Source organism: Budorcas taxicolor, chromosome 3 (assembly GCF_023091745.1).
Source record: "Budorcas taxicolor isolate Tak-1 chromosome 3, Takin1.1, whole genome shotgun sequence".
NCBI lineage: Eukaryota > Metazoa > Chordata > Mammalia > Artiodactyla > Bovidae > Budorcas > Budorcas taxicolor.
The window spans coordinates 34,943,030-34,967,726 of NC_068912.1; the positions used below are offsets into that span (position 1 = coordinate 34,943,030).

Below are 24,697 nucleotides of genomic sequence, written 5' to 3' on the forward strand. Positions count from 1 at the left end.
ATCTTCCTTTCTGTAAGCCCTAGGCCATTACAGCACAGAAACCCCGCCCCCACCTCCCCCAACTCTCGCCCAAGCCAGAAAGCAGAGCCGAGGCGTCCTGAGATGGTGAGTCTGGCGGGGTCCGCAAGCGTGCTGGGCTGTGCCCGAGCAGCTGAGGAGTGAGTCAAATCCTTGGTCGCATCCATATCTGTGTGTGTTTTGTGGTGCAGGAGGAGCCCAGCACCGCCTCGGGGAGGCAGGACCGTGCAGAGACGACCAGTGCAAGCTGTGCCTTCTGCCTCCGCGTACTTCAGTGGTGAGGGTTCCCGGCTGCTAAATTCCCAGGGTGGGCGGGAGCCTGTCCTGGGATAATAACTCCAGCGAGGGTGGGCATCAACTCGCTGAACGACCAGCAGCCACGAGCCAAGTTACAGAATCACAGAATTACAGAGTTACAGAATCTCTCTCAACTGACAAATCCCTTTAGCAGTGGCCCTCAGCTGGGGAGAGCGTCAACCTTACCGTGCACGCTCAGGTGCATCAGTCGTGGCCGATTCTTTGTGACCCCCTGGACTGTAGCCCGCCAGGCCCCTCTGTCCATGGGATTCTCCAGGCGAGAATACTGGAGTGGGTAGCCATTTACTTTTCCAGAGAATCTTCCCGATTCAGGGATCGGACCCTCATCTCCTGCATTGGCAGGCGGATTCTTTACCACTTCATCACCTGGGAAGCCCTCAACCTTACCAGGGGAGTTGAAAATAATGCACATGCCTCAGCCCCACCTACTGTAGTAGCCTCCCGGCGGGTGGAGCCCTTGTGGGAATGTTTCTTCTAAATTTCCCCTGACTCTGATAGGCCCCTTGGTTAAGAATCACAGCTACAGCATATGGAAGGTGGTTTGGCCTGAAGGCTCCCTTTGAACCTTGCCCACCTGGGAGATTATTATACACCACTGTATACTAGCTCCCACCCTCACTACTCTCCCCTCACAATGACTGAAAAATCTTCCCTATTGGGTCTCACCTCTGTCCCCCAATCCCACCAGAAAAAAAGCCTAATCCCACATCTCAGGGTTTACTTCTCCCCCATCCCTCAGCAAGGAATCATCCAGGTGACAAGCTGTAAACTGGGTAAAAAAGCATAGATGTGAAACCCTAGGGAGAAACCCTTTATGAGTTTGAAACACTCTTAGGTCAACTGTTAGTCCACATGGATTCAGAATCATTTATTTGAAGCTTCTATCAATAAGCCAGACGTGCCTCCTCCAAGCTCCCGGGGTGCAGTGGACTGAGGCCAAAGCTTGACTAATTGACCTTAGAAAGGTTGAAAGTCAAGGAGGGAGGGGCAGTTTAGCTACCACAATTATGTGCACGTAATGTACGCTAATAAAGGCAGATGACAAGGTCTGAAAGCCTGCAGCTTCCTGTTAGAAAGCATTCCAGCATGGGAACAGGTACTTGTCATCAGGGTTCTATTGAGTTTCCACCCCCTAAAAAATCACCATGTGTCATCTGGTGTGGACCATCACTCTAATAAACCAGCAGCTTTGACTCTCAGGGATAGAAGGGCCTTGAATAATGCCAACTCCCTCAGTCAACCCAGGCTCACTATTTTTATTGATTGAATTAAAATCTAGGTTTTGAGGTGTTTTGTGTTTTTAGGTTTTAGTAAATATAATAAAGGGGTTTTCTGGTGGCTCAGTGGTAAAGAATCCACCTGCCAATGCAGGAGATGCAGGTTTGATTCCTGGGTTGGGAAAATCCCCTGGAGGAGGAAGTGGCGACCCACTCCAGTATTACTGCCTGGGAAATCCCATGGACAGAGGAGGCTGGTAGACTACAGCCCATGGGGTCACAAAGAGTCGGACTGTTTCTGCTGCTGCTAAGTCGCGTCAGTCGTGTCCGACTCTGTGCGAACCCATAGATGGCAGCCCAACAGGCTCCCCTGTCCCTGGGATTCTCCAGGCAAGAACACTGGAGTGGGTTGCCATTGCCTTCTCCAATGCATGAAAGTAAAAAGTGAAAGTAAAGTCACTCAGTCATGTCTGACTCTTCGCGACCCCATGGACTGCAGCCTACCAGGCTCCTCCGTCCATGGAATTTCCCAGGCAAGAGTACTGGAGTGGGGTGACATTGCCTTCTCCAAAGAGTCGGACATGACTTAGCAACTAAACAACAGTAATAAAAACAAGTATAATAAAAATATTCTGACATTTAAAAAACATTCTGATTAAGCATTCAAAGTACTAGATATTTCTCTACCAAATTTATAGTCTAGACCTCACAGGAGCACTTAAGTACCAATACAGGGACTGATGTTCCAGACTACATTTCCTCTTTTATAACAAACAAGTTAGAAGGTAAAACACAACCAAGTGTAAAATCAGATCTAACAGTAAATCTATTGCTGGCGATAGGCATGATTTATCATTTGAAATCTTGGTAAACTACATCATCCTTGAGGAATTAGTTGAACAGAAGACTGTATAGACTCTTTACTCTTTTAGAAGATTAGAGTTCTCTCAGATGGGGTGTATTATTTATTTAGCCTACTGATGCACATACTGTTTGAAGGATATTTATATACGTGCAGATAAGTAACAATTATGCCACAGGTAAAATGTTTATCCCTTTATGTCTGATGCAGAATTTTGGATTTAAGAGATTTTGGATTTACATGTCAGCTACTTTGTCTTACTGAAAAACTGTCTTCTCAAGTAGAGTTTCCCTTAGCTGTTTGGCAAGAAGATTTTAGTGCACAAAGAAGTTTCAAAGAGGCAGAAAAAGAAAGTCGTGTTTTAGACTGAGCTCACTTGAGTGCAATCCAAGTTTTCCACTTTGGAGAGCAGATGTTCACATGCCCCAGAGGAGGAGGGTGGAGACAGAAAATAAGGTGTGAGGAAATATGTGACTCAGGAGGAGAGCATGTTTTTCCAAGAGGCAGGAAAGTGCCTGGCTTCTCATCCCCGAGCCTCACAGACTCCAAGCAGGGTTGGAGTCCCCCGCAGCAGGCCCAGGCACAGTTGGATGCGCCTGCATTTGCAAGCAAGGCCTGAGGCTCAAACCCCATTTCCGGGAATCAGTCTCATTCCTGACTCACTGGCTATGTCCAGGATATCTTGGGCACGGTGCCCTCCACACTGAGAATGAGCAACATTCCCTAGGGGCTTATTACAGTATCCTAGGGGCTGAGCTAGAACTTTCTTAAGAATTTTTATCAACTAAAATCCCTTTCAAGGAGTTAGAGTTTCTGTGAAGAAGGGAGACTGAAGCTACAGATGGCTGGGGGAAGTGTCCCAGTATGACTACCATAGGGCGTCTTTCTGATGCCCCCTGGTGGCCTTCCATCACTAAAATGAACACCACATGGTCTTGACAAAGCATTACTATGAACAAAGCTACTGGAGGTGATGGAATTCCAGCTGAGCTATTTCAAATCCTAAAAGATGATGCTGTTAAAGTGCTGCATTCAATATGCCAGCAAATTTGGAAAACTTGGCAGTGGCCACAGGACTGGAAAAGATCAGTTTTCATTCCAATCCCAAAGAAAGGCAATGCCATAGAATGCTCAAACCACCACACTACTGCACTCATTTCAAATGCTAACAAGGTAATGCTCAAAATCCTTCAAGCTAGGTTTCAACAGTATGTGAACTGAGAACTTCCAGATGTACAGCTAGATATAGAAAAGGCAGAGGAACCAGAGATCAAATTGCCAACTTTCGCTGGATCATAGAAAAAGCAAGAGAATTCCAGAAAAAAACATCTGCTTCACTGACTACGCTAAAACCTTTGACTGTGTGGATCACAACAAACTGGAAAATTCTTAAAGAGATGGAAATACCAGACCTGCCTTACCTGCCTCCTGAGAAATCTGTATGCAAGTCAAGAAGCAACAGTTAGAACTGTTGGACCTGGAACAATGGACTGGTTCCAAATTAAATGAATACATCAAGGCTGTATATTGTCACCCTGCTTATTTAACTTCTATGCAGAGTACATCATGAGAAATGCCGGGCTAGATGAAGCACAAGCTGGAATCAAGATTGCTAGGAGAAATATCAATAACCTCAGATATGCAGATGACACCACCCTTATGGCAGAAAGTGAAGAGGAATTAAAGAGCCTCTTGATGAAGGTGAAAGAGGAGAGTGAAAAAGCTGGCTTAAAACTCAATATTCAGAAAACTAAGATCATGGCATCTGGTCCCATCACTTCATGTCAAATAGATGGGGAAACAATGGAAACAGTGACAGACTTTATTTTCTTGGGCTCTAAAATCACTGCAGATGGTGACCACAGCCATGAAATTAAAAGGCGCTTGCTCCTTGGAAGAAAAGCTATGACCAACCTAGACCACATATTAAAAAAGCAGAGACACTACTTTGCCAACAAAGATCCATCTTGTCAAAGCTGTGGTTTATCCAGTAGTCATGTATGGATGTGAGAGGTGGACTGTAAAGGTTGAGCGCCGAAGAATTAATGCTTTTGAACTGTGGTGTTGGAGAAGATTCTTGAGAGTCCCTTGGACTGCAAAGAGATCAAACCAGTCAGTCCCAAAGGAAATCAATCCTGAATATTCATTGGAAGGACTGATTCTGAAGCTGAAGCTCCAATACTTTGACTACCTGATAGGAAGAGCTAACTCATTGGAAAAGACCCTGATGCTGGGAAAGATTGAGGGCAGGAGGAGAAGGGGATGACAGAGGATGAGATGATTGGATGGCATCACTGACTCAATGGACATGAGTTTGAGCAAGCTCCAGGAAATGGTGAAAGACTGGGAAACCTGGCGTGCTGGCATGCTGCAGGCCATGGGGTCACAAAGAGTTGGACACAACCAAGTGACTGAACAATAGTGGTCTCATAGCCTTTAGCCCCATATTTGCCATTTAGTCACTAAGTCGTGTTCAACTCTATGTGACCCCTTGGACTGTAGCCCACCAGGCTCCTCTATCCACAGAATTTCCCAGGCAAGAATACTGGAGTGGGTTGCCGTTTCCTTCTCCACAGGACCTTCCTGACCCAGGGATTGAACTTGAGTCTCCTGCATTGTCAGGCGGATTCTTTATCACTGAGTCACCAGAGACACAGAACAAAATCCAGGACTTTTTGGATCGCTCAGTTTGTACTTTTGGATACAAACTCATGTGATCTGGTACCAACAGGTAGCATAGCTTCTTCCCCTGATAAGAACTGAATTTGAAGCATGAATATGAAGGAAACTCTAAGTTTTATAACTTTGTATTTCATATTTCTAATTGTGTATGTGGATATGATGACTAGATATTATCCTCAGGAAAACGAAACAGATTTAATGTTTGGTATACATGTTCTTGGGCTTCCCTGGTGGCTCAGACAGTAAAGAATCCACTTGCAGTGCGAGAGACCTGGGTCGGGAAGATCCCCTAGAGAAGGGAATGGCTACCCATTCCAGTATTCTTGCCTGGAGAATTCTGTGAACAGAGGAGCCTGGCAGGCTATAGTCCATGGGGTTGCAAAGCGCCAGACACGACTGACCGTCTAATACACACACACATACATGTTCTCACCAGGCCAGACTGTGCTGGGTGCAGTTTCTCATTAGGAAAGCTCTCAAACAGTCAGGCAGAGGGTTGAGGGTTGGCTGTGTTGAGAATGATATAGATCCTCCATTGTTACTGGCTCTGAGCTAAGAAATTTCACATTTCACTTTTACCAATTCCTTCACTATCTCTATTAGCAGTGTACTAAACGTTTCTGGAATCTTCTGCATCTTTTTTAGGGAGCAAAAAATGGAGAAAAAAGATCACAGAGGAATTGACTGTGAAAGGTTTCCTATTGCCATTCAAGACAAGATGCTGCACCCAGACTCAGTTCTCGGTAAGTTGAGGGGTCTAGGGGCGGTCGTCATGGTTCTGGTCCCTCTTTGGGTTCTGCTCACTATGGGCAGAATACCTGCTATGCTAAATAGCTTTACCTAGACTAGGGTGTTGCATGTCAATTTTTGTTTCTGCAAAATGTAAAGAATTAGTGATGAATTGATTCAAGCGAGATGTGGTCAAGCAGGGTGAAAGTGCCCGCACCTGTCTCTGCCTGGAGTCGCAGGGCTCCGTGACTCAGTCATGAGGTGGTCTCAGTTCTGTGTGGCAGCCCCCCAGCATGAACAGAATCTGCACCTGAGGAGCTCACGTACATGGGAGCTGCTGAGGACTTGTCCAATACATTTCATAGGAGCAGAAAGAGTGGAGAAGAGACCCAGAGAGCACCAGTGCGTGGAATTCAATGATTTTTAGTCACAAGGACCTTTCTCCGAAGATAGTTTAAGCAGAAAAACAACCGCTGGCAGGACTGCCCTGGATGAAGAAGAGGTGGGCCTGAGGCCTGCAGCTTAGGCAGCTCTGAGGGAGAAAATCAGCACCCAAGCCTAATCTACCCAGTTTATACAGGAGGAAACGGGGGCCAGAGAACTAAACAGGCTTGCTTACGTTCCCACAGTCTGACAGCCAAGAGCCTTTTCTTCAGCTCAGTATTGTTCCTACTCTGCCACATGTAGCTCTATTTCTTTGTAGAAGACACATTTTCTAATAATAATAATAGGTTTCTCGGACTGAATACTTACTCTATACACCAGAACTGGGCAGAGACTTTCAAAGTGTGGTCAGAGGGTCCCTGGAGGGCTGTGAGGTCCTCTCTTTTCCCTGAAAGAACAATACTGCAACAGGTTGAGTGGAGACACACCTGTGGAAGCCAGCTGCCTTCGGTTAAGCTAGATATTCTAGGTATTTGCCAAAACACAAAACACTGCCGCTCTTCTCACTGGTCACTGATTTTTTAAATTTTCAAAATAGCTGTTTTTCATAAAAATGTTATTTTGTGAACATGAAATGATTATTGTTTGTAAAGTTTTTTTTTTAAATTTCTCAATTTAAAATTCTAAAAAAAGACAACCCTTGGGACTGCTCATTCAGTCTTAGGAAAATCTAAATGATTCTACCAAGTAAAAATGACTTAAAATTTATAAATAAATACTTCTCTACTAATCCATGTTCAACCAACTGAATGTTGTATGACAGTTCTCCAGTGCAAGAAGAAGATAGACTTTTAGCGCAGGTATGAAAAACACCACATATTATGATATATGAAAATGTTAGTCACTCAGTGTGTCTGACCCCATTGACTGTAGCCTGTCAGGCTCCTCTGTCCATGGGATTCTCTAGGTGAGAATACTGGAGGGAGTAGCCATTTCCTTCTCCAGGGCATCTTCCTGACACAGGAATCGAACCTGGGTCTCCTGCATTGTAGCATCTGAGCTACCAAAACTAGAATAAACAAAAGGTCTTTGGGGTCCTCAATTTTTAGAGTGTAAGAGGGTTCGGAAATCAAAAATTTGAGAATTGTTGACATATAGTATATTATCACTTAACTGTCATAATACCCTAAAGGGTAGGAATTATTGTCTTTATTGTATAGATAAATAGGAATTAAGCAACTTGCCAGGGTCAAAGAGCCTGGTGTATTATCTACTGCTGTGTAATGATGTATCCCAAAACTTAATGGCTCAAAACAACAAACATTTGCTATCTCATTGTTTCTGTGGGCCAGGAATTTGGGAGCCATTTAGCTGGGTGGTTCAGGCTCAAGGTCTCTCATGAGGCTGCAGTCAAGATGTTGGCCAATACTACCATCATCATCAGCTTTACTGGGGCTAGAGAATCTGCGTCTAAGGTTGTTCTCACACGTGGCCATTGGCCAGGGGTCTCAGTTCCTCGCCAGGCGGGCCAGTAGGCTGTTTGCATGTCATTATGATCTGGTAGCCTCCTTCCCCCAGGCAAGTGATCCAAGAGAAAGACTGAGATGGAAGTTTCAGTGACTCTTACAACCTAGTTTTAGAAGTTATACACCATCATTGCCACTTTATTCTATTTGTTAAAAGCAAGTCACTAAATCCAACCACAATTGAGAGAGGACTCATGTTCTATCCTTTGAGGAGCATGTTAGAGTTTGTGACATATTACCAACCATCACAGTCAGTACAAAGCAGAATCAGGCTTCAAACTCAGGCGCACGATCTTTCCCTTGTACAACACAGCCAGCCCAGGGTGTACATCTTTCCTCCTCTATTTGTAATTTCCTTGAGTTCTGAATTAGAAGGCATTCAGTGACTACTGACTGAGACTTGGGGAAGGGAAAAAACCTTCCTAGAGCTCACTCCATTTGTGATTTACACTTTGGTAGATAATGTTACAAGGAGTGTAACCATGAGTGCAGCAAGGTGCAGGTATTAATAGCACTGGCAGCAGTTTTGTCCCCCAACCCCTTCTTTGCTGGAATTGCTTGGACACCCAAGTGTGACTTACTCACCTGCTGGGGCCCAGGCTCCCATGCTCTGGCCTTACTGGAGAGTGCCACTGCCCACAGCCTGCCAAACAAGACCCAGACCTGCAGCAGATACACACGCTCTCTACTGCTAGCCTCTCTGTGGTTCTGATGAGGGCAAAGCTATGATTCAAGTTCCCATATGGATTTATGAATGTGTTGTAGAGGAAAACCATCTTTCCAGTTGCCTGGATAATAAGCTCTTGGCCACTGTAGGGTCTGAGAAGAAAATGTGGATGTATCAGGGCAAATCTTGAGAAATAATTACAAACGCAAGATGGTCTGATAATTCAATGGGCCAAATTCTCACAGATCCTTCCATTCAGAAGACCTTTACTAAACACATACATATGTGCTGGGCAAATCTTGAGACTTTCCTATCAGAACTGTTACTTATCAAAACATCTCTCAGTTGTCATAAGAGGGGGGGTGTCCCAAATATCACCCCTAGGCTGGCAACCTGTGTGATAAATTTCCCCCCCGGGAAAACTGAACACCCTGGGGCTAATGCATACTTTGCATGATCAGAGCTCTACTGTCCAAAGCACATTTTAGGATTATAATAATAAAAACCTCACACTTCCTTTGCATAACTTGGGCTTTTTCAGGTTCTGATACAGGATACAGCTGCTGTTCTGCATCTCAGATTGGACTGCAGAGTAGTAAGTGTGAGAACTGTGGCACTAAGATTCATAACTCCCAGAGAGTCTGCAGTAAAGAACCACCTAAAGGTGAAAGCAACTGGGCCAGCTCAGGAAAAAAAAAAAAACAGGCTGGATCTGGTTCTCTGTCCGTAAGTGAGCACAATGGTTATTTGCAGGCAATGAGTTGCATTTTTAATCTTTTCTTTTCAGAATTTCATTATAGATACAACACCCCAGGACAGAATTTCTTTAATCATACGGAAAGAAGTGCCTTTGCTCGGCTCCGCTATTTAAATGAAAATAATTCTTCACCTAGTAAGTACATCTCCTGCATGATCCCATCTTTGTAAACAACCTAGACTCCCTCCGTGGGAGACACATATCGCACTGGCCACTGTTACCCTATGCTGAGCACCTGCTGAGTCTGCTGCCCGGGCTCCAGCACTCATCTGACACTTCCATATCCAGCCTGACACCGGGATGGCAAGGGGCTGGGCTGCTAGACATGCAGTCCTAGCAATAAAGGACTTTGAAAGTTACCAAGTGCTATACCGGTGTAATCTGGCAACAAGTCATAAATATTTGATGAACAAATGACTAACTGCCACTATTATTGTTATTATTCAGAAGGGGAAAAAGCTTTAAATATATCCCCAGTAATTGGAGAAGGAAATGGCAACCCACTCCAGTGTTCTTGCCTGGAGAATCCCAGGGACAGGGGAGCCTGGTGGGCTGCCGTCTATGGGGTCGCACAGAGTCGGACACGACTGAAGCGACTTAGCAGCAGCAGCAGCAGCAGTAAAAGTCAGTATGTAAAGAAATAGACTATTTTTACACTCCTTAAATATCATGTTGCTAATTTCAATGCAAAATTTTGCTGTCTTTGGAAATATCTAAAATCCCACAAACATTTATTTACAAAGATGAATAAGACAATGGCAACCTCCTCTCAAGGAGTTTACAACCTGTTGAAAAAAAGGAACTCATACCCTAATTAGTCCACGGCAAGATGTGGTTAAGTGCTAAGAGAACAGAGTGCACTAAGGGAACACAAAGTGAGGAGGGCATACCCTTGTCTTGCTTCTGAACAACTGGGTCTGGTTCTCTGACATCCTTTCCTCATGGGTGAGTTCATACCTTCAAAGCTCTTTCTCTCCATTGCTGGGGACAGGGCGCCAGAGAGAATGTTTCTGACCTTTCACAGTTGCAATGCCCAAGACTAAAGAATTGTGTTTATCAAACTCAGCTGTGTCTCCCCTACCTACCCCCGGCTGCCCAGTCCTCCAACTGGATGTGTTCTGTTGAGGTGTCTTAGGAACACTTCTGTCCCCAAGACTCCACAGAAGCAACAGGCACATTTCTTTACTATCTCCTTGGTTTTGGGGTCAACAGTGAATGAGACTTCTCATTCTAACATATGAATGAGGAAAGCAATTGAGTCGTTTGAAAAGTGATGTTGAAATGCCATTAGTAAATGTACAGTGGCCAAGAGGGTAGAAGTCTTAGGGAGGCATCTTTTGTTCAGTGTTTAAGAGACCCTCCAGAATGGACAGAAAATGGAGCAGGCTGTTGCAGGAGGTCGTGAGTTCCACTTGCAGACTGAGATACACGGTACTTTGTCAGGATGTTGTAAATCTATAGACTGAATGGGAATGGGACCCTTTCCAACTCTCAGTTTCTATGTTTCAAATAAAGAATGAGATGACCAAGGAATTAACACTGAGATCATCAGTACCACTGTTTGTCATGACAAATAAGTCAGGGTGCAGTGTGACTAAATTTGGACTTTCTGGCTCCTGCCTTGCCTTCCATGTCTGAGGGACAATGCCCCCTGTCCCCTTGTCAAGTGGGACCCTCCTGAGAGGGAGTGAAGCCAAGATACTAGAGACCAGTGGATATGGCAGGAGACCGAAGGAGAAAGAGGGGAAGACAGAGAAGAGAGAAGGAGAGGCAAGAGAAGCGGGGAAAGGGAGCCTCAGCGACAGAGAAGACATATTTGTTGCCCACTGTGCTTCCCGGGTGGCTTAGTGGGAAGGAATCCACCTGCCAGTGCAGGAGACACTGGAGACATGGGTTTGATCTCTGGATCGGGAAAATCCCTTGAAGTAGGAAGTGGCAACCCACTCCAGTGTTCTTGCCTGGAAAATTCCATGGACAGGGTAGCCTGGTGGGCTGCAGTCCAAGGGGTTGTGATGAGCTGGACGCAACTGAGCACACACACTTTGACTCTCTTCCCTTCCCTGGAGCTCTTCGTGTCTTCCATGGTGACTTTCCCACATTTATCTCATCTGTTTAATCTCTGTTTCCTAGGACTGTCTTAGTAACGTAATGTTTTAGTTTCTGACTCCTAGAATCCTTGCTCCTAAAGTAGAGAGGACTTTAGAAATCCATTTGGTCCAAGCGCTTGGAAAGTATTATCCCTCCATTTGCCAAATGAAGAAGTTGAACCCATACACATGCCCAGGTCACCCAGCTAGCACCAAAGGAACTTAGACTCCTGGTTTCTTGTCTGCTAATAAAACTCCTTTTAAATGTTGAATTTCTTTCCTTGAATTCAGAATACTCAATGGCTACTTTCCATGTTCCCTAGGTTTATTTCCTTATTAAAACTTTATGAAATATTTCACTTATACAGAAAAGTTCAGGAAAGGATAGCCATATACCCAGCATTGGATTTGGGGATCATTTTTGTGCTCTGAATCTGACCACAGCTAACTTTTTTCAGCTCATTCAAAACCAAAATGGATCTGTTTCCAGAGAGCAAACCCAAAACCCTCTAATGATGGATGTGAACCCATACCAAGAAAGTAAGTATGATTAACAAAATGACTGCCTGTTTGGTGTATGCAGTGTGCTCAGTGCATTATTGTCTGCCCATGATCACCTACAGCAGCGGTCCCCAACCTTTTTGACTTCAGTTTTGTGCAAGACAGTTTTTCCATGGGGGTTTCGGGATGATTCAAGCACATTACATTTACTGTGCACTTTATTTCTATTATTATTACATCAGTGCCACCTCAGATTATCAGGCATTAGATCCCAGAGGTTGGAGCCCCCTGACCTAGATCTTAAGTAGGAGTCAGGATTCAAACCTACATCTGGCTAATATTCAGTTATTCTTTCAACAAATATTTGAGTGTCAATAGCAGGACATTGTGCTTGTCCTGAGGACACAGTGACAAAGTCAACTACTGTCTCCGCCCTTACTTTTTTGGTAGAGGAAAAGGGGGCATAGAGTACTATTACCTAATATGGGGGTTTGGAGAAGCTGAGCTCCAAAGAGTAAGTATGAATGAGTCAGCAAGGATGGAAGAGCACGAGCAAATAAATGCCAGTCTGAGAGAGCCTCCTGGTGTGGAAAAGCCCTTGGCAAGTTCAGGAGCAATGTGGCAGGAGCCTAAACGAGGGCGAGGCAGTGGGGCAGGATAGGTGAGGGAAGGCTGGTCGGGGCTTGTGGGCTGAGGGAAGGATTTCAGCTTCTCAGGTTTAATGGGTAGCCAATGAGATTTTGTTTTTTTTAACTGGAGTGTTTTTTAAAGCTTCCTAGTGTTTGAAAATATCACCCTAACTACTAAGGGAGAGGGAATGGATTAGAGGAGTCAAGGACTGGAGCACAGAAGCCAAGTAAGAGACCAGTACAATAAGCCAGGTGGGATGATGGCCGCTTAGCTAAGGGTGGTAGAAAAGGAAAGAGAGAAGACTAGTATTTAAGAGCTATTTAGGAGGCAGAGTTGACAGCATAGCAGAGAGTTCAGGCTGTGCAGTCACAGTCATTCAGGGTGAACCCTAATACGCACTGCCATGGTGCAGCGCAGTGTGTATGACTACAGCCAATGGCTAGTTCTTGGGTTTGCATCTTAGATGGCACGACTCCTCGCCCCCAACACACACACACACCCCCCCCCCCCACACACACACACCCATTACTGAACCAGAGAGTTGAAGAGGGTGCTTTACACAAGTATTAATGTGCTTTCGCCTTTCTTACAGGTCAGACCTTGCTACACTCTCACCCCATTCCCACTCCTGCAGGATTTCTGAAAACACATCCTCCAGCAACTTTAGCAGTAACAAAGAATCGGAATCTGAGGTGAGGACCTTGCAGCTTTTGAGTTTGGTCTTCCTAACCACAAAACTGATGGCTTTTAAATTATTACAGTATGACAGCATCAAAAAATGTTCTGCTGAAACAAATTGTGCTGAGCACCAACATAAAGACACACAGCCTGAGCAGCCGCATGGTTTGTATTGTTCCTAAACTGGTTCCAAGGGAAATTTCCTGGAGAAAGTGTTTTGTGGGTGGTGCCTCAGCTACAGGATTTCCCAGTGTGCCATTCACAAGTTTGTTCCAGTGACACTAGGGTTAGAGCTGCCAGCAGTTTTCTATTTTCAATCAGGTCACTTTCAATGTCGCCACAAGCACGCGCTGCGTGCCCCTCAGTGGCTATGGGCCCTAAATCCCCTTCAATGCCCCTCATGTTTTTCTTCCTTCTCACAGATCTCTTTTTCCACAGCAGGGAAACAGCCCAGCAGGTTGCTGACCTCATCCTCTGATTCATGCTCATCAGTCACGTGTTTATCTTTTTTTCTGTCCCTTTCTCTACAAAATATATTCCATCTCACACTGGTTTCCTAGGAAACTAGCTCTCAAAAACAGAAATAGACTGGGTGGAAAACAGAATACTCCAAAAATTCCACTTTGAAATGTTTAATGAGATAACCCAATTACCAGGAGCAGTAGTAAATTTCTGTAACCAGAATGTGTGGACTTTCCCTCTGTAGATTTTAAACTCGTCTTTGGATCATGCCCTAAGGACAGCAACCATTTTGAAACAAACTACTGATCAAATGATTAGAACTATTGCAGAAGATCTTGCCAAAGTACAAAGATGGAGGAAAAAGCTGAAATACTAGTTTGTCTCAAGGCAACCAAGGATTAAAAAAAAAAAATGCAGAGAAAACTTGGTCTTCCCTCCAAAGGTATTCTACTTATTATACAACTTATGAAGATGACTTTCTAGAGAAAACACCAAAATCGCAAAAAATGGGGGACACAATTTAAAAAAAAATGGACCTCTGATTCTTAAAAATCAAAGTCAACACATATTTGTTTAAAAATAAATGTTACTAACTCATAATAAAAGAAATGAAAACAGTAAAATATACTTTTACCTGTCAGTATGGCAAAAACTAAAGTTTGGAAAACCTAGGCTGTGTCAGGGAAGATGGGGGAGATGAGTGCTCTCATACACTGCTGATAGTACATATTAGTGCAACTCTGTTGAAAGACAACTCGATTAATTGCTACCAAATTCTACAAATTCTGGAAGTATTACCTTCTGAGCAGCAATTCCACTACTAGGATTTTGCTTTATAAGTCACTCAAACTATATGTCACATAATGTGTATGAGGATGGCCACTGATGGGAAGGGCTCACAAATGGAACATATCTAATACCCTCTATGATGATTCAAAAACAATGTCAGTCAGGACTTCCCTGGTCATCCAGTGGCTAAGACTCTGAGCTCCCAAAAGAGGGGGCCTGGGTTCGATCCCTGGTCAGGGAATTTGATCCCACGTGCCTCAATTGAAAGATTCCTGCATGCTGTACTAAAGATCCTGCAGGCTGCAAGGAAGATCAAAGATCCCACATGTGGTGGTGAAGACTTGGAGCAGCCAAATAAATAAATAAAGGTGAAATTTAATTTCAAAAATGACAATCATACAGTTAATACTCTGCAGCCACTGAAAAGAATGAGGTGTATAATCTGTAAGATAGTGAAGAAAAGCAAGCTAAGAAATATGTGTGACTTCACTTGTTTTTCAAAGGGCATATACATTTTCTAGAAAGATACACAAAAATATTCAGTGGGCTTCTAGGAAATTCAATAGAAGCCTCAAGACAAGGCTCTTTACTTTTCATTTACTTTCAGTACTTAATGAAATTCTTATGATTGTTTTATATGTTATTTACTTAGAGATCTCCTGAAGTCAGAAATATGGAAAAATAATAGTCATGGATTAATGAAATTTACCTAGGCCAAAACTGCATGCAGGGATTAAGTCCTGATTTGCTGCTTTTAAGGACTGATGCTCAACCTCCTTAATGACAGAGTAGCAGTTTACTGGCTCTTTCCCTCTTTCCTGGGACTGAGTGAGTGAGTGAATGAAGTCACTCAGTCGTGTCCGACTTTTTGCGGCGCCATGGACTGTACTACTTAAATTTTTGGGGATTCAACCCTCTTTGAGAATGTGATGAAAGTTAGGGAGCCTCCCTGCCCCATGCTCCTCTAAAAGTGGTATGAACATGCATGATTTTGCACACAATTTTTAAAAGTTCGTGGAGACCTGAAGCAAATCCATGGCATCCAAGTTAGAAGGGACTGCCATAAATGAATGTCCCTTACCCCACAGATTAACCTTTATAGAAACTTACTATTGTATTTATTTAAAAATATGGCCCATACCTGCCTTATTAAACCATATTCCAAGTGTAATTTATATTTCCTTGAGGAGTGAGTATCATTATAATCTCTGAATCATCTAATCTAAGAAACAGAAATTGGGCCATGTCCTTAAGGAATTCTGGAAGAGAGCTAGACTCTGATTTACAAGGATAATTTTATATTTACTGACTCAACAGTTTTTGGCTGTCTCCTCTCTCATGACACTTCTTTGATAGATCTAATTCTGCTGCAAAATAAGCCAGAACAAGCTTCTAAAGTAAAAGTAATTGTATCTAGGACTTCCCTGGCAGTCCACTGGTTAAGACTCTTCCAATTCAGGGGGCACAGGTTCAATTCCTGGTCAGGGAACTAAGATCCTGCATTTTGGGTGGTGCAGCCAAAAAATTAAAAAAACAAACAAACAAGTAATTGTGTATCTAATGCTGAGTCCAGGGACTCAGCAGCATGAGTGGGACTCTTGGTAGAAGGTGTTTACTGTCTGAGTTAACTATTAGATTTTTACAAATGAAAATTCATCTTTACTCTTAGTGAATTATTTAAAATAGACCAAATTCATACTAAATAGAAATATATATTTATATTTAATAACCAAAATGTTGTTTTGGTAGTAGAACTTTTACTGTGGGAGGAAAACATTTCTTGTTCCTTTGATTTTAAAAGAAATCCACCTGCATCCTGAAGGGACTCACAAAGGGTACAAATACCTATGGCAGAACTGAGTTATGGAAGCATCCCAAGTTACCAAACATACCACCAGGATCTGGCCCGCTTGGATTTAGCTCAAATTTTAAGAATTTTTGTGAACTGCTATTTTTATTAAATTTTTGTGAATATGACTGAATGATATGAATCCACTACACTTTACAAACCAAGTACATCTCAACAGGAAGCAAAAATGTGCTTCATAGATTGTGAGTCAATCATTTCAGTTAGGAGCAACAACAAAAATGTTTTTCAGGGCCTTTGTACCAGAATCTGCACAAAAAAAATCCACAAATCTGGGTGGGGAATCCGTTTATAATTTATGTGTAATGACCTCTTAGATCTTTAAATTCAGTAAGAAATTAAGTCTAAAATGTATATGAAATGTGGGCCTAAAGGATCTCTTATCAGAGTGACCACTCTGATAAGTGGCACAGTGACCACTGAGGTCTGAAGTGGCTGAATGGACCAGCATTTGCTGCCATCACACTCTTAGTTCCACTTGTCACAGGGCACTGGATTAGTATGGATCTGTTCCATACACACACTAATCCTGGACAGATAGCTACCAAGGCATATGAAGATCTCAGATAAAATGCAGACACCAAAAAATTAGCCTTCTCACTGGCAGTGTCCCGTTCTCATGCTCAACATTCAAAGAAAGCTGTTTATTAGACTGCTGGTTGCCAAGGGAGAGGGGGTTGGAGGAGGGACAGAGTGTTGGGCTCGGCAGATATAAGCTTTTATATAAAGCATGGATGAACAACAAAGTCCTATTGTATAGCACAGAGAACAATATTCACTATCCAAAAGAAGTGTACATGTATGTACAATTGGATCATTTTGCTGTACAACAGCAGTTAACACATTGTAAATCAACTATACTTCAATTAAAAAGACACAAAGAAAAGTTTATTAATGTCAAAACTTTCCTCTCCACATATACATGTCATCCAGGTTAAATTATATAAACTTTTTGTACCTTAGCTTTCCTAAGCTTTAAAATGGAGATGATAATAGTGCCTGTTTTCAAAGGATTAAATGAGAAGATTAAATGATGTAATCTGCTAAGTCATTTCAGTTGTGTCCGACTCTGTGCGACCCCATAGACGGCAGCCCACCAGGCTCCTCCATCCCTGGGATTCTCCAGGCAAGAACAATGGAGTGGGTTGCCATTTCCTTTTCCATTGCATGAAAGTGAAAAGGGAAAGTGAAGTCGCTCAGTCGTGTCTGACCCTCAGCAACCCCATGGACTGCAGCCTACCAGGCTCCTCTGTCCATGGGATTTTCCAGGCAAGAGTACTGGAGTGGGATGCCGTTGCCTTAAAACAGTGCCTCACATATAAAGCATTTGCACATTATTTTATTAGCATTACTTAGAAAAATAGCAAGTTCTGAAATATGTCAAAACAGTAACTTTCCTATATATAAAAAAATTCTGTCTGAAACACATGATAGAAGATCCAACTTACGTGGAACCATGAAAAATACTATGGCGATATGCAATACCTGTATAAAGAAAATAATGATTCTTAAGGTCCTATTTTCCCTGAATTAACCTATAAGTTCACTATGAAGGTGAAGGTGAAGTCGCTCAGTCGTGTCCGACTCTTTGAGACCCCGTGGACTGTAGCCTACCAGGCTCCTCTGTCCATGGGATTCTCCAGGCAAGAATACTGGAGTGGGTTGCTATTTCCTTCTCCAGGGGATCTTCCCGACCCAGGGATCAAACCCAGGTCTCCCACATTGGAGGCAGACGCTTTAACCTCTGAGACACCAGGCCTAATGAAAATATCAAAATAACTTCTGGTATTAACAAAATGATGCTAAAGTTCACTTTTTAAAAATGAAATGCCCAGAGATTTTCTGAAAAAAATAATGGTAATTCTGGTATGGGTGGAATAGAGATTATGTCCACCTGTTAACACAACATGAATTAAAATAGGGAGGCACTTCCCTGGTGGCCCACTGGTAAGACTCCACTCTCCCAACGCAGGGAGGAGCTCAGGTCTGATCCCTGGTTGGGAAACTATATCCCACATGCCCCAACTAAGAGTTCGTATACTCCAACCAAAACTCCCCCATGCAGCACAAAGATCAAAGATCCTGTGTGCCGCAACTAAGACCCAGCACAGCCAAATAAAATAATGATCATTAATAAATTAGACAGAGGGACTTCCCCGGGGGCCCAGTGACTGGGACTTTACCTTCCAGTGCAGGGGGTGCAGGTTTGATCCATGGTTGGGGAGCTGGGATCCCACATGCCTTGTAGCCAAAAGGCCACAACAGAAGCAGTGTTGCAAAAAATTCAAAAAAGACTTTTAATAAAGTGGTCCACATTAAAAAAAAAAAACCCGGAGATTGGGATTGACATATATATTCTACTAAATATAAAATGGATAACTAACAAGGACCTACTGAATAGCACAGCAAACTCTATGACTTACATGGGAAAAGAAGCTAGAGTGGATAGATGTATAACTGATCCACTTTCCTGCACACCTGAAACTAACACAGCAATGTAAATCAACCATACTCCAACAGAAAATTTAAAATATAAAATAGAAGAAAATAAACTGTAAATTAATAAAAAAGAATGTAGAAACAGACCAAAATTCAAACTTAGTTTATGAGCAAGGTATTTCAGATTAATTGGAGAAAGAGGGATTGCCCAATGAAATTTGGTAAGGTACCTATTTAGAAAGAAAGAAAAACGGATCTCTGTTAAATACTGTTATCAATCAGGGTTCTCTGAAGGAACAGAAACTCCTCTAGATATTTTAAGAGTGTGTTTCAATACAGAGAATTTAGTCCTTAAAAATCATGGGAAAGCTGCAGGGGAAGAAACTTGGGGCTCTGTTTTTAGTCTCATGCCATATCACAATCTGATGCAGGGAACAGGAAGGTAGTGCCACCAGCTGCCACCAGACTGCCTCATAGCCATGCAGCAGCAGGTGACAGACACTAAAGCGTGCAGTCTGGTTGCTGCAAACAACTCCTGTAGGTAGGAGCTTACTTGTCCACTGGCACAGCCACAGCAGATGGCCTCTGCCTCCTTTTTACCTTCAAAATCCTGACCAAATGCAAATAAAAAATAAGTAGAATCTAACCTGTTCAGAACCCCACTTACCTTTGAGTCTGAAAAACTTCCTTTTTAGTTTTTCATCCCTTGTGACATGGGATGGGGAGGCATGGGACATAATGCCAGATGCTGAGAGACAATATCTAGCATACATTCTCATACTAAAATCAATTCTGGAGGATGGTGAGAGTTATTTATGAAAAATAAAATGAACTTATCAAAATGCTCTAGAAGATCAATGGGTGAATTTACAACCTTGGGTGCAAAGATAGCTCTAAGTACAATACAAATTTGGAGGCCATTTATCTAAATAAAAATTTTAAATGGTGGTATCAGTATTTTAAATGCACAAACATTTTGACAGCTATGTCCTCACTAGAAATTTACATTAAAGAAATATTTGCACAGGTATGTACTCACAATGCAGCATTATTTGTAAGAGCAAAATTCTGAAGATAAGTGATATATAAAATTAGGGTCCATTATATGACAGAACATGACGAGGCCAGGTAAAAGGAGATATCGGGAATGGAGAGGAGGGCTTCCCTTTGTACACCCATATCTTCACGTTATCCAGCCTTATGCAAAGACTATATCATTATCATCTAAGTCAAAAGGAGTTACCTTGGTAGGAAGATTATGATACATTCTTTTACTTCTTTGTAATTCTCTTGGAAATTTAAAGTTTCCCAATGTTTCCATCCTCCCGGCCAAAAAACAAAGATAATTTTTGTAAGTATGTATTTATTTTCTCTTAGAATGTTCATTATTTGTTTGTTAATTTAAACATTTCAAAATTATATAAAATTGTGATTTTTAGAAATACCTAGCAAGACAGTAAATGTTGTAAAATATTTCAATTAATGATTGAATTACTTTACATATTTAAATTAAAAATGGCAAATCCAATGATATGTAATCATAGACAGTCCCTTAAGAAATACATCTGAAAGTCATTATTCCTTAAAATATTTACACTGTTTAAATTACATGAGAGCAACAATGTCTTGATCTATTTTAGTTGAACAAATTAATAAGAATCTCTAAATTGCTCCCCACCCAAAATGTTATTCATCTTTAGTAAAGGAGACTTTATCCTTGGGCTTATTCAGCATCTTTATATCATCCAACAGTTTTCTGGGTGTTAAAATATGCGTGGATCCTGGAAGAGGAAAAGATAAATCTTCAGAGGCCAGCAGTCAAATCAATTTTCACTGGCTAACTATATTGCCTTGTCCTTCAAACATACAAAGTGCAGTAGCCTGGGGCAGCTTAACAAAATTTCTGTAGGATGCGTTCCTAAACTACAATATTTTAATCCTTCCTCTTCATTAAGCACACTCAGTAGCCCTTCACAAACAACACCCACTACTATATTTTGTACTGTAGTTACCACTTTGTACTATATATTGATACACTGAAGAGCAAAATCGGAGGTTAGCCTGTCCCCCTGACAGAACAGCAAGAGTCACTGTGAATTCAGTCACAGGGAACTGTTAAGCAGAACCACAGACTGAAGCTTGATGTACAGATGCTGCATCTCCACAGGCCAGGAGAGTCTAGGCATCAGTGGCTTTGACTGAAATTCTTAAAACTAAATTCCACACAGGCTCGGCCAACGTCAGGTCCACAGCCACAAAAAGTTTCAAAATATTTCTGTAGTAGAAATAAATGTTTCAAAAAGTATTTAATCATGAAAGCAAGAAAAGGATAGGATGAAATATTTTTCATATGTCATATGAAATGAAATTTCATATGAAATATTTCATATTTCACATATTTCATATATTCATAGGATATATTTAATGATATTTAAAGAATGCAATATTCCTGAAACTCATTCTCTCAAAATCAGAATTGTAATTTTAAAAAAGCGTCAAAAGGTCAACCAGGAAAAAACTGGTACATCAGATAAAACACACTGATTCAAAATATTTTTTTTTGCACTCAACAATTTAGTTCTAAATGTAAATTACAAGATAAAAGTTTTACATATATATTTTTGCATCTAAGAGTTTGTTTTAAAAAAATAAGACAAAAGGAAAACACAAGTCTTACCAATAATAACTTCACAGGACTTATGTGCCTGAGAAACTTCATAGGCACAGCGCATTTCAGAGTATGTAATCCCTCCGATCACAAAAATAATCAGCTTAGACCCATTTTTTCGATCCTCTAAATAATTAGTTCTGGGTTTCTGCCGAGCACTAAAAAAATAAACATGGACATGTTAAAAATATTTCCAAAGCCATACTGCTTGTAGTCTTTTGAAAGAGCCAAACTCAGGCAAACTCAAATTTGGCACCAACTGCATTGATTTTAAGAAAATGACTTAACTATGGTATGACTGGAGCACCAAGAGTGAGGCAGGAGAGCCCCACTTTAAGTTCAATTTTGATCTGAGAGAGTTTGGACAAATGACTCACAATCTAGCTCAGCATGTTTACCTATAAAACAGAGCTGTGTGTGTGTGTGCGCTCAGTTGTGTCCAACTCTTTGCGATCCCATGTACTACATCCCACCAGGCTCCTCTATCCATGGGATTTTCCAGGCAAGAATACTGGAGTGGGTTGCCATTTCCTCCTCCAGGGGACTTCCCAACCCGGGATCAAAGCTGAGTCTCCTGTGTCTCCAGCACTGCAGATGGATTTTTTACCTCTGAGCCATCTGGGAAGCCCCAAACAGAGCTAAGGGCCTGTCTTATTTATTTCAGATAAACACACAGTATACCTGGAAAGTCTATAACTTACTAAAGTTAAATAAAAGCAGGGCGGGTTGCACTGAGACAATAGTAGAGTTTAAAAGACATAGTGGAGGTGGGGAAGCACAGGCACTGATTTGGAGCTAACATGGTCCTGGAATGCCCCTTGCTGGAAGTCGGTGAAGTGCTGACATATCCAGATATCCAGACAGGAGCTATCCAACACATCTGCATGCCTGTGTTCAATGCAGTGTTAGTCCCAATAGTCAAGATATAAAAATAACCTAAATGTCCATCAATGAACAAACTGACCAAAAAAAACTGTGTATATATACTGTACAATATTGTTCATCCTTAAAAAGGAAGCAAATTCTTCCATCTGCAACAACACGAATAAACCGGGAGGAAATTATGCTAAGTAAAATAAGGCAGACTCAGAAAGACTGCATGATCTCACTTATACGTGGAATTGAAAACAGTCAAACTCACAGAAGCAGACAGAAGAATGCTGGTGGTCAGGGAAGGTGGGCAGGGAAAGAGAATGAGACAGTATTGGTTCAAAGGGCACAAAATTCAACCATGCAAGATGAGTAAGTTCTAGAGATCTAATATAGAGCGTGGAGACTATAGTTAACAAACCCATACTGTATATTTGAAATATACTAAGAGGACAGATTTTAATTAAGTCTTCTTGCCACAAAAGAAGAAAGGGAAGAAGGGAAAATGGTAATTATGTGTATGTGGACGTGATGGATATATTAACTAGCTTGTGGTAATTTCACAATGTATGTGTGTCAAAACATCAAGCTGTATACCTTAAACGTATGCAACATTATGAAATCAATTACCTCAATAATGCTGGTTAAAAAAAAAAAGAGCAATGTGGGTTCCAATTCTGATTCTGCTTCTTTTTAATTCTAGATTATTTTTAGTAAGTTACTTAACCTCTCTCTAAACCTCAAGGGTTGTTTTCAAGATTAAATGCAATAATATACAGAATATACTGTATGGAATCTGACACTGGGAAACCACTAAATACACAGCTGTTATTTCTACCTCCTCCCCCCTTAGAATGCTCTAGATCTGCACTGATCAAGACAGCAGTCACTAGCCACATGAGGCAATTTAAACTTAACTAAAATTAAAAATTCAGTTTCTCAGTCACACTAGCTACATATCAAGTGCTCAACAGTTATATATGGCTACTGGTTATAAACAGGACAGTGCAGATAAAAGACATTCCATTATTGTAAGAAAGTTCTATTGGGTAGCACTGCTTTAAGTTATAAAAATCACTATATTTGTTCCCATACCGTCTGGTAAAAATTCTGAGCTTTTATTTGAAAACTAAATATTTAAAAATAAACATTTATGTAATCTATTAAAAATGTCTAAATTATATATGTGCTCTAGTAAAATAAACCTTAACTTCTCCTTTTCTTAGTGTAAGAATAATATCCAATGTATTATCTTATACATACTTTGGAAACCATATTCTAGATACCTCTAAGACATACAATATAGGATATCATGGTAAACTTTTAACAATGTTCTCAGTCTAGCCTTTCGGATGGTAATTTCCATCTGCCATTCTAAGGAATGATGAGGTAGTAAAAACAGAAAAAGTAAAGAGATTTAGTAGCTGGTTTTGAAAGGCGAAAGAGGAACAAGACAGATTCTTGGTTTCCGTACAGAATAAATCAAGGACATACTATAAGTACAACTGTGATTTTAAAATGTCCAAAAAAGGCAAGATAAAGCTAGAAAGCAAAAGAAAAACAAGTAATATTTGCTCAAAATGATTATGTGATTCTAACAATTTTTAAGCTTCTGAATAGCAATTTCAGGACATCAGGATTACATTTAATGTGTTTCATATGTATGTCTAAGACACTGTGCTAGTTTTATACTCTGAAAGACACATAAATGATTACATCTCCGTATCCTAGAACTCTCACTCTAGAAACCACCGAGAAGCTCCTTTTAAAATAAGAGCAAACATCTTTTTAAAAGCATAGCTGAAAGATGCATATGCAAAACCTCTCTGCAGGTAACACTCTTGATCCTGGGTACTGAAATAAGCTCTGAATCCAAAACAACAAAGCGCATGAGGAAATAAGCAACCGTAAATGTCTGCAGAAATGAAAAGCAGTGAAATTAGAACCCAAAGAACGTCAGATGTTGAATTCAGTAAATTTCAGTATTTATCATTTTAGTAAACAATAGACTATGTTGAAAATGATAAAGTAGAATAGAAAGCAGACAAAATAAGGACAAGGAAATCCAAGCATATCTGAAAAAGAAACGAGGACAATTTCTAAAAAAAAATAAAGAAAGAAAGAAGGAAAAGTAAAGTCGATGAACACAGAAACTAAAAAAATAAATAAATATAGCTTACTCAGCAGTTTAGGTACAAATATAAGACGGAACTAAAGAATTGAAAATTAAATCCAAAGAAAAATTTCTAAAATGAAATACAAAAAGTAAAAGAAATATTAAAACTCAAGAGATATTACAAGGCATGAAAATAATATGAGATGTTTGAATAAAACAAGAATTTATGAAAGATATGAAACCTCAGATTTTAGGAAATACATTTGAATCCCATGAAAGCAACGAAAACAAACCCTAGGTAAACATAGCATAGGGAATGTACAGGATATCAAAGACAAAAAGCAACCAGAGAGCAAAGGCAAACTACCTATATAAAAGTATGACGAAACTGACAGAAAACACCCCGCCCCCATACACACACCTTCCCAAG

The 24,697-nt window shown here is 41.2% G+C and overlaps 2 protein-coding genes across 3 annotated transcripts in view; one reads left to right on the forward strand and one right to left on the reverse strand.

Annotated features, from left to right (window-relative positions):
- AKNAD1 (AKNA domain containing 1) overlaps positions 1-13,894 on the forward strand; it is a 45,181-nt gene extending 31,287 nt beyond the window's left edge. Inside the window, exons 7-12 of the mRNA XM_052638036.1 lie at positions 210-295; positions 5,743-5,840; positions 8,945-9,067; positions 9,191-9,295; positions 12,943-13,070; positions 13,763-13,894. Coding sequence (XP_052493996.1) covers positions 210-295; positions 5,743-5,840; positions 8,945-9,067; positions 9,191-9,295; positions 12,943-13,070; positions 13,763-13,894 — 672 coding nt within the window. The remainder of the gene's footprint in view (positions 1-209; positions 296-5,742; positions 5,841-8,944; positions 9,068-9,190; positions 9,296-12,942; positions 13,071-13,762) is intronic.
- Positions 13,895-20,114: 6,220 nt separating this feature from the next.
- STXBP3 (syntaxin binding protein 3) overlaps positions 20,115-24,697 on the reverse strand; it is a 47,189-nt gene continuing 42,606 nt past the window's right edge. For both annotated transcript variants that reach the window (XM_052637401.1, XM_052637402.1), the window contains exons 18-19: positions 21,291-21,439; positions 20,115-20,394 (exon numbers count right to left, since the gene is read on the reverse strand). In XM_052637401.1, coding sequence (XP_052493361.1) covers positions 20,300-20,394; positions 21,291-21,439 — 244 coding nt within the window. In that variant the 3' untranslated portion in view covers positions 20,115-20,299. The remainder of the gene's footprint in view (positions 20,395-21,290; positions 21,440-24,697) is intronic.